Source organism: Eucalyptus grandis, chromosome 4 (genome assembly GCF_016545825.1).
Source record: "Eucalyptus grandis isolate ANBG69807.140 chromosome 4, ASM1654582v1, whole genome shotgun sequence".
NCBI lineage: Eukaryota > Viridiplantae > Streptophyta > Magnoliopsida > Myrtales > Myrtaceae > Eucalyptus > Eucalyptus grandis.
The window spans coordinates 1,892,111-1,903,125 of NC_052615.1; the positions used below are offsets into that span (position 1 = coordinate 1,892,111).

General features: G+C 39.5%; 1 protein-coding gene and 1 long non-coding RNA gene across 2 annotated transcripts; both read right to left on the reverse strand.

Moving 5' to 3' along the window:
* Window positions 1-5,068, reverse strand: LOC104432008 (anaphase-promoting complex subunit 4-like). Its single transcript, XM_039311728.1, has 4 exons — window positions 5,036-5,068; window positions 3,224-3,315; window positions 786-891; window positions 1-456 (listed from the first exon to the last, which is right to left on the reverse strand). Exons 3-4 carry the CDS (start codon window positions 808-810, stop codon window positions 185-187), a joined length of 297 nt encoding a protein of 98 aa, XP_039167662.1. The 5' UTR covers window positions 811-891; window positions 3,224-3,315; window positions 5,036-5,068; the 3' UTR covers window positions 1-184.
* A 796-nt stretch (window positions 5,069-5,864) lies between these two features.
* LOC108954831 lies at window positions 5,865-7,913 on the reverse strand. Its single transcript, XR_001980768.2, has 2 exons — window positions 6,197-7,913; window positions 5,865-6,080 (listed from the first exon to the last, which is right to left on the reverse strand). It is a non-coding gene; the product is annotated as an uncharacterized LOC108954831 (long non-coding RNA).
* Between the last annotated feature and the right edge of the window lie 3,102 nt (window positions 7,914-11,015).

Sequence of the window (11,015 nt, forward strand, 5' to 3'; positions counted from 1 at the left end):
TTGAAATCTAGCCTAAGAAATGGCATAAACATCTAGAACTTTTACAAGCATAACCTCGCCAAGGAATAATTGTTTACTTAACCAGCCCATTACTTCCCAAGCAATAATGATTTGCTATCAGTCTACCATCAAATCCCTTTAATAAGAAAAACTGCTATATGAGAAGCAAGAACAAGGAAAGGACTCATTTACTGAATATGACATACCTTATAGCTAAATATTTGATTTGAACAGACAAGACATTGACAATATATTCGATTGGGAAGACACCAAATATACTAAAGTGCAAAACCACATCTATATCTCCATTGCAAAGGCTATGCAAACATTGCTTTGAAGAATTTGAGAGCTCTACAAATGAATCTTGAACCTTGTCAGTTAAACCAGCATCTCCGGGTACTAGTCCAGGCATTTGAGGAACTCCTAGAGCTGGAGGGAAGAATTGAGTAGTGCGATCTTCAAATGCCAAAGAGTTACCAAAAGCATTATATAAAACAAATGAATAATTACTTTCCAGTTAAAAAATAAAAAGGTGAAAAAATATGAGATCAAAGCTAAAGAGTCAAACAAATCAACAAGTTACAGATGACGCCAAACATACACATCCAAAAAATCTTCCATAAACCCATACTAATGGTGTTGGACTGTGAAATAAGATTCTAAGTTTGAAAAAGAAGTATTTAAGAACACCACACTAAAATAACTACTTAACTGCAAACGAAGCATTATGAAAGGTGTGAGCCATAAGATATCTGCTATTGGTAATAAAGATCACGAAATCGTACCAACTTTTAAGTTGAAAGATGCCATACTCCATTCACTTGGGCATCCTCCTCCCAGCTGAGACACACCCCAACTGCCATACTTCAAGCTTCTCAAGAGTTTTCCATTCTGCTTCATATTTATACCCTGTTAGAATGATTATACCACAGTGTGCATAACTGCTGCAAGCACTAGCATGTCAAAAGCAGCACCCTGCACATTTATAGTTCCATAAAGACAGCTACTTTGGTAAGTAACATTTATTATGTATAAACTTCTCTTCTCAGCAATTCTTGTGGATCCATAAGTGCTATATTAGATTTGAATCAGATTTCGGATCCATCTATATTGATTGACTGCAATCCAAGAAGTGGATGATTAGTCATAAACTGGTAGAAATCTCAAAGAAACAGAATTGCAGCATCCTCAGCCATGTACTCAGCCATTCTACTCATGACCAAGCCGCTATGGCTTGATAAAAACATAACCAGTTATTTACAAACTTTTCCACCCACAAGCATAATTGAGGCACGCACAAATCCCATCATCTAAGGGTCACCTAAATTATTACCTTCCTAATTTGACTGAACTGAACAAATTTATAACAATTGAAAGAAGCTATTAATTTTCATGAAAATGAGCATCTCATGAATGAATGCTTCAGTACAACACCTTCCACCTAGACCATAGATGTAGATTCTCACCACAAGCTGGACCCCAGCACACACTATCCTGTAATTTGTCGTTGACAATTGAAATAGTCTCAACCATCGATGATAACATTAGCAGCGAAGTAAAAATATTTTCCTACATGAGAATGCAATTGAGCACATCAATAAGATTCAACTCCTAAAGTATATAAATCTATTAAATGAGCATATTAATTATGTATGATGTGTGATTAAAGTAACTCACTGCTGATTTCACTGATTAGATATGAGTCAATCAATTTCCTTGATTCATAATTTAACGCATGTATCAAACAATGTAACGTCAAAAACATTTCACGGCTTTGATATAGGACTGATTCCCACAATAAAGAATAAATATTTAAGCATCACACGCAAAATTGCCCAAGCAACATACCCGAGGTTTCTTAAGCATCATGCCAAAGATGAATTGGATCACACAATTTGCAAAGCAAACACTTGCCAAGTTCAATAACAAGAAACATTATCGGAGTATACATAAGATCCTACTATGCAAGCTTAAAAAAAGAAAGAAAAGGAAATTTCATAAAATCCTAATAATACTCAAAATCCTAGTTGATAATTTTAGTGATTAAAAAGAAGAATCCTGATCCTTGTTTGAGTTTCAAAGTCAATCTTCACCAAAACTTGGTAGTCATCCTGCATGATTTTTGGCTGCATCAGGCTTAGTGGATGTTTTGATTGTCTCATACTCAATTCTATGAATGGGAATCCAATTACAATACTATGTATAAGATCTTTGCGTCCTCGCAGTCAAATGGGTACTCATTGGGCAAAAGAAAAATAATTTGTAGCAATATTTCATGTCTGGAAATAATAAAATTAGTTGAATTTGAAGTATCTTTGTGATTAGTTATTATCTAATAATTAATTTACATATGTCATGGAATACCAATCTCAAACATTATATCAGATTTTATGATTCCATTGGATGAAAATCACGATCCACAATCGAAAGATTTAATTTTTTTATTCATGACTCACATTTCCATGTGACCACTTAGGTGAGGCTGCCTATTTAACAGTTAATTAATAAACGAATATTGTTCCACATTCAAAGTTCAAACCGCGAAAGACAGATTGACTCATGTAATCTATATAACTAAATGATAGAGCCAACTTGATCAACAACCTGACCTATCATGACCTGTTTATATTTAGTTCAGTAAGTTCTCTAATAAAAAATCATACATAAATTTGGTTTCCTTAGTTGTTACATATTATGATTTGATCACACCATATAAATAAAACATTTCATGTAAACCTAGGATTTTGTAAGCTTATGGCTAGTCCCTTTTCAAACTTATTTGACATTGATGAAGATATGCATATGGTACATATGTCACATTGGTCATGTTAGGATGGGAATGACCCATTCAATTCAATCAAATTAGTTAAACGGGTTATACATCTCTTGCATATTTAACAAATGGGTCATGTTCAAATAGAATTTTCTAATAAAATTTTTTGTTAATCTTATCTTGCTCAGATTGACCTATCTACCAATCCATTGTTAACTTGACATTGAGGGACATGACCAATAAAAATGGAGTGCCGCCTCTATTAGCAGCTGAATGTTCAGTTAGCAAGTTTGTTGTTTGCATTGCATCATGTAGATTTTGAGCAATTCAGAATATTTCCCAAGAGAGACTAGATAAAAAAACGTTTTGATGATAAAGGAATGTTTCAGGAGGAATATCTAGTTGAGAAGTAATGAGGGTAACATTCAAGTAACAACATAGAAAACTTACTTCGACATCATGCAGTAAAACTGTACTGTCTTCAAGTCCCAAGACAACAACCTTGCCATCAGGACACCGGCATAATGATGTTACACATTTACCTGGAGCAGACTAGAATGATTAAGAGAAGCTAGTATTGACAACACACATTGAAATGTGCAAAGAAAGTGAATTCATTGTAAAAGAGAGAGAGAGAGAGAGAGAATATTTTGTCCCAGTAAAATTAATAGAAGAGGAAACATAGAGGATAGACATTAACCAACAAAATGTTAATCAAAATTTATGAAGTGAGGGAAAATGTAATAACTTTACAAAATAACTGAGAGGGATATTAGTCACTCGATATGGGATTTCTTTGAGCTAGTAGGTCATCTAAAGCAAGGGAGTCTATATCTTGTTGGCAGCCTCCAATCCAATATCATCAAAAAAAAAACCTTTTTGTTCAATTATGGAACCTAAAGGCGAAAAGGATGCACGAAAAATTACTTCAGGTGAGGATTACAAGTGTAATAGTATTTACAACTTAGGATCTTAAGAGAAACCATTCAAGGATTGGCTCTAGTACTATAGTGCACTCAAAACATTCTCCATATCCAGAAGACAATATGATGACCGAAGCATTGAGATGTTTCCAGAGAAAAAAATCTCCTCTCTAAATTTTTCCGGTGAGAATAGACATCAAGGACTACCAAGGCTAGGCATCTAATTCTAAGTTCTTACAACTTTGAATTACGAAAAGATTAAGTCATATAGGAACCCAACATACTTGAATGTAGCTCCCCTGACCCTCCTAGTCTTTTTGCTTTCTCCAATTTCTACTCCATCCGTCTTGACCAGATTGTCATACAAGTACGCAACATGGCTCGAGATATATCCTATTCAAAAGTTAGAACTCCCACCATCAAACTTGATTAATCAAACTGACGTGACGAAATGCCCCCCAGTAATGACAAGAAGATAAATAAAACTTCAAGCAATACAAAATGTAAGAAACTTTCTGCCTATAGTCTATATTTCAATTTTAATAAATCTCCTTGCGGCATGCTCAGTCAGTTAAAGAATTCTCAATCAATAAAGGAAGAGGAGTCAGCAGTAAAATTACACTGTGAGAGTCATAATCAGGAATCTAAGATCTTTTCAGATGCCTGATGACATTTAGATAATATTATGCAGTGGCTAAACCTGCCAACTCCAAGTGGGCATCAAGCATTTCTGCATCTGACAGAGCTAGTCTATCTAGCATCCATGGCATCCCCTCCAATTCATGTTAATTATTTTCATGGACACTTTAACTAGTGTACGAAGAAGGGCAACAAGAAGGCAATACAGGAGTATGGTACACTTACGGTTAGGGTAGATGACTGTCCAGCTTTATGGAAAAAATCTCGCAAAGGCAACAACCTGGTCGAGAAGTTGATAGGAATCTATGCGCCTATAAATAAAATCCCTTCATTCAACTACTACCAGCTTTGGAATTCTTTACTTGCAACTAAGTCATCTCTAGATTTCCACTCACATCACCATCATTCACTCTTCATTTCTGTGTAAAAGACCAACTCCTTAGATCGATGTCACCTTCTCATTTAGACTTTCAACACTTTATCTCTATATTCATCCAATCATCCATCGAATGCAATTTGAACTAGATTGGCTATTACAGTTGGTTCCTATGGTGAAAAGGAAGTGTTACACATTTAGGAATGGCAAAAGAAGTAGAACGAGATAAGGCCAATGACTCAAAGAGCAAGCACAGCAAGCCATCATTGAAGAAATGAACACACTAATAAAGAAAAAGAGAACTTTCTCGGATCGAAGCCATACCTAGGAGAGATTGTTCCACAGCCTCTTGCCAATTGAAGCAACGATGAAGCACCCACCTTCGAGTGCCTCGTGACCATTGTCAGCAAATCTTTTCGTGATTCGCTCTCCCATCTTCACCTGCCAATTGGAAATCGAGCAAAAACCTCACAAAACCTAATCCACCCACCCACCCACCCAACAACGCCAAAACCTAACGGAGCCGAGCCTGACAAGCCAGGCGGTTAATCAAACTGAAGCTGAAACGGAAGCACACGCCGTGACTCCCGCTGAGCGGCCCGAAACAACAATCGCCCGCCGTGGTGGAACAAATCGCAAGGAGTAAGGAGAGAGCTCTAAAACAGCGGAGGAAAGCTGAAGAGCGAGACGAGGAAGGGAAGAGCGGGAGCGATGTCCACTGAAGTCTGAGAATTCGCGGAGAAAGTTACGGGAAGAGGGATAGGCGGGAGTCAAAACAAGGAAGGATGAGAGAGATGGGAATTGGGTTGTAAAGGGCCGCAGCAGAATCAACTAGGCCGGGCTGCAATTTATAGCCTTGCCAAATAACGCCCGAAAGGGCCCTTTCAGGCCCAATGAGACATCACATTGATGCGAGTAGGGGTGATCGGGTCCAGGATGGGTAGGGTCTAGACCTGGACCCTGTTCCCGACCCTATTATAACCGGTTTTCTTTTTTTGGACCCTATTCCCGACCCTGTTTACATTAGACCTGTTCCCGACCCACCTTGTTTTTCCGGTCTGAGAACAGGGTCAACCCTGTTTATATTGGAACCTGTTTTGCAAAAATTAATGTACAACACTCATATTTAAAATAAAGCGTTTAACATTATCGATCAGGATAAGCACACCACCGTTGTAGCAAATAATTTGTACCTCATAACATCACTAGAAAAGGAAAAGAAAGAGAGTATTTCATCACATCACAGGTATCCACTCTAACTCCATTGATCATTTGCTGTAAAGAAAAGGCAAAAAGAAGAATTGATCGTATTCCAATGCCCCATCAACGAACCAATCATCACATCTCGACCACTTTCATGATATTTAAGCTACAACAATGCCAACAATGGCATACATCAACTACTGAAACCAGAAAAAAAAAAAAAATAGAATGCAACAACTTGAGGCATTCGTTTTCTCACAAGAAAGATGTGCAATAACTTACCATTCTGAAACAACATGGATTCTCAAGCGCATATTCTGATCTGTCAAAGTTTGTGCTAGCTTCTTCCCACTCCTCCTAGGTAATCACTCTTATATTTTTTTATAACTAGGATTGAGGCACCCACCTTAGGATCTTAGGTAGGCAAACCCCTGAAAATGTTTGTACTCAGTGGTGAGGGAATCAAACTTGTACGGCATGCCAAATTCACACATATAAGTATGCCCTTAACCACTTAGTTGATCCTATGGGGTATATTGACTATCTTATATCACCACACCAAAGCATTACCTTGACATGTCATTGTAAAGGGCTCTTTTACGGAGCAAGTACAAAGCACATGGTCCACTATAATGAAATTAATTTGTTAGAAGACCAAAAGATGATACTCCAAAAATGAAGCGCTATAACTACAGAGATTCAATTGATGATACAGATATATCAAAACATATATACAGTGGAAAGACAAAAGTTGGTGGAAGGAATAGAACATGACAACTACAAGTTTCACTTAGGAAGCCAACACCAAGCAAGACAAATGTTAGCTTTAAAGTGATATCCTCACTTGAAGAAGTTGACCACCAATCCACTCAAAAGAAAAAATAAGAAGTGCAAATCTACTGATGATATGATCATACTACAGGTTCTGGTGCTAAACCAAATTCAAGTCAACTGAAAGGAAAAGGAGCCAAGGAGCCACTTAATTGGGCAGTAAAGCGAAAAACCCAAGGAAACACCAAATACATAGCGCGCTAAGAAATTTAACCTCTGAGGTAATACAGCAAGCATAAGATACATCAATTACTTCATACAAGTTAAGAAATTTGACGAAGCTTCTTTAGGCAATCGACTGAGACTCCAATTTCATAACATCTCCTCAGTTATACATACATATATATATGACCAGACACATGATGAAGTAGTTTTGCCACCTAGAACTATGTGTTATAATCAGATCAGTGTAACTGCTCATTGTGAGAGAAGACTTAATTTCATGCATCAACTTTAAGGTCTAAACTGAATAAGATCCACATTAGTCTCGGTTGATCAAATCATGCATGAAATAGGAGCAGACCAGTATCATAGAGAGAAAGGGCACAAAGATAGAGCAACAAACAAAATCGAAGCCATGACCGGATCATGACTCATTTCTATGTTCTAAGGTGCATGAGCATCCCCTGGAAAGGGGAGAGACACATAAGAGTCAGCGCATGACAAGTCAACGCATCTATCATGTCCACAAAAATGAATATTAACAACGCAGTAAAAACAAATTGCTGAGTATCCAAATGCTTAATCCTCCAAATATTAAATCCATGCCTTCGTGCAGCTCAAAAAATCAGATAAATTGACAATCACCACAATTTCAACACAAAAGCACAAGCAGATAAAGAGCGATAACCCCTAAAATTCATATGATGAAAAAGCTGATCACAAAGTTGAAATTATTTAGACCCAGTTCTACAGCCCACAGGCACAGATGAACCTCACAGAGAGAAAATCGCAGATCCAGGCTACTCACCAAAAAAAGGCAAAGCAGCAATCTGTATTCACAAAACAAACACAGACCCAAAAACCAAAATCGTGATTCACAATAACCTCAAATGCTCGTTCGCTCATTCGCTCAACTCCTGACCAATTCTCAAGATTCGTCCCACCGAGAAAAAAAACACCAGACTTGCAATACAAGAACGAATCAAAAGAGCAAACATAGATGGCGCCGGCGTCGGCGCGGGGGTAAGTAGAACTAATTAGCTGGCAGCTCAAGACGAAGAGTAAAAATTGTGCTTACCAGCGACAGCACCGGCGCGGGGGACGGGTACTTGCCGAACAGCTCGGCGGGGAGGAGGACGCTGTCGACGGTGAAGATCGCGACGGGGGTGGACTTGAGCACCGTGCTGGCCACCCGTGAGGAGTCGACCCCGGTGTCGAGACGAGGAGGCCCGCGAACGTCTTGCACCCAACCTTCTCGAGCAGCGAGGCCGACGGCGCCGAGGTGGCGAGGATGGCCGGGACCAAGATGGGGGCGCTGATCTGGAGGAAGGCAATGCTGCTTCCACTCGAATGGATCAGCGGAGGTGAGACCGCGAGAGGCTGAGAGCGACGAGCATGCTGCGTGAGAGACTGAGAGTAAAGATAGAAAGTTAGAAACGACTAGGGTTTTGTTTTGGGGCCCAAAAACCGGTTCTCAAACCGGTTCCCAAACCGATCCGGTCGATCCGGTTCCCGGGTGGGTATTCCCTCGGAACCGGTTCTCAGACCGGTTCAAACAGGGTCTGAGCTTGGGGAACCGGTTCCCGAACTGGTTTCCACCGGAACCGGTTCCCGACCCTGTTTTTCGGGTGGGTTGAACTGGAAACCGAGTTGACCCGGTCCGGTTGCACACCCCTAGATGCGAGTGTGGTGGATTAGCTATTGAAATGTAATTTTGGAAAAAGCAACTTATCATCCTCATTTACTTTTGGATAAAAAAAATGCTAACGAATTATTCAAATTGGCATCTCACAAGAGATGACAAACATTCGCGCATGCTTAAATATTGAGACAACGGGCCAAGCTCGAACTCGACCAAGCCCTAGTTGGTGAGCTTTATGCAAATCTCATGTTATAAGGTACACAATCATACAGTAGAAAGAAGCAATACAAAGATCCAATGTCTTCTTTTTCTCTTTTAATTGGAACTAGACAATTCACCTCGTTGCATTAATTCTAATCAACAATTATTTTTTCAATATTTAGAAAATAGGACACAGCTGCTTTTCGTTAATAATTTACTATGATCTTTGGGATCATGATTATGCAATATTGAGGAGGAAAAAGACTTACCCTAAACTAGCTGCCTTTTTTTCTTTTTGACCTTTTGGTAGTTATTCTGAAGGCAAAATGTACATTTGCACCATTAGACGTCAGGCAGAATAGCAGTTGATGTGAACCAGATTCTAGTGTGATGAAGTAAGAACTTCCTCAACTCCAGGAAGAGGGACCATGAACTATCCATAAGTATGAAACCATCTGGACCGTTTTCCCGCGCCTTCGCCATGATGGGTTGATGGTCGAGCCTACAGTTTTAGATTTTTGCTCGACCAAATTTGGGCTTCCATTGAGCTACACGTGTCCCTCCCTGGAGAGACGACTGTTTTCCCGCGCCTTTTAAGCTTGAGCGGAGACTCTACCTCGGATCACGAGTTCGAATATATGTACGGATATTTTGCGTCCCCTAATGCTCTGTGGAGCTGATCAGTGGACAAAATTTTAGAAATTTTCCTTTATGTTCACTCAGACAATTGCCATTCGATTTTTTGCGATGGTTAAAGTTTAAAAAAAAAAATCGAGATTCAAGATGCTCGATCACGATAAGACTCATTTCTTCACTCAAAAGAATTAGATCAATATGAATACTATCTTAATTGCACATAGGGGTTAATTCAACATCGGCGTGTAGAAAAAGACTTTAGATTTCGAGTTTCCATAAATTTAGCTGAAGATGGCTTTTTTGGTCAAACCAAATAATCAACCTTTGACCAGAAAAAAAATTGTTTTTTCACTCGTTTTAATCTTTTTTAGACATCCGATTTAGGAAAACCGCAAAATTTAAGTACCTCGAATCCAATTAAAGAAATTCCAATTTCAAGAATCGATAGGCCATTTTAGAATATCATATTTATTACCATTGGATTTGAGCTTATACTTCTAAAGATTGCAATCATACAAAACCCCATTGGGAGAATAAAATTTATTCTTTTCCCATCTTGGAAGGCGTCATTTTTGTTTGTTTTTTTTTTTTTTTGGCTTCTTTTGGAGGGGGAAAGAGAAAAATAAGGAGTAACGATTCTTCATGCCGACTCCTTCACCGTCGCCCCATCATCATTGGACTTCATCCTCACCACCGCAAGTTGCATCCATTGTTCTTGGATTTCATTCTCTTGAGGAGTCGGAGCAATAGTCACCGTTGCCCATTCCGGCGATTGAAACCCACGCCATCACTTCGATGAGCCTCTCCATCACTCCCCTCGAGACCATCAGTCGCCATAGCCACTCGTCCTCACTGTTCCTGAGCCACCCTTTCCTACTCTATTGGCCCATGCCTTCCCACTGTGAAACCGAGGAGCCCAGATCTCGTCCGAAGATTCTCTCGTCGGTCGTTGTTCTATTCATCGACAGTTGTAAAGGTCCTAGTCGCCAGTTGCAAGCACCCGTCACAGCCTAGTTATACCACCGATAAATCAAGCCTTCCTGCTGCCTTCAACGATGGTCATCGATGAGAAGCCACCGAAAACCGGATAGTCCGAGGGTTAATTTTTAAGCTCTAGTATTCCGGTTGGTTTATCCGATTGCCACCTTGTTATTGTTTCCTACATCTTGTGGATGCAACGGCCAGTACAGTGGTTAGATGATGGTTGGAGACAATGGTTCGGTGAAGAGCGAGAATGAGTGATGGTGGTATACGAGTACTTCTGAGCGTAAGGTTTTAAACGTTTTTGGTTCAGTGAAGCTTTAGATATTGATCCGTAGGCATGAAAATTCATTACAGAAGTCATTAAAGGTGGGAGCTCTGGGCATAGGGAGCCAGGCGTGAGGGTTTCTCCATATATATTATCCAGAACGAATGAACGATGTTGACGTGTCCGATAGGGGTGGTGATGAGGGACCCACACGGGGACGAGGTGACGATCCGACCCTCTCTTTTGCTAATTGCTAATTGTCCCCACTTTATCTACTTTTCATCTACATTTTTTCTTTTTCCTTCAATCTTGTCGTATTTTTGTGCGATGGTACGATTGAGTTGGGTTCGCCCCTGCACGTGCTCATCACTAAGTTTAAC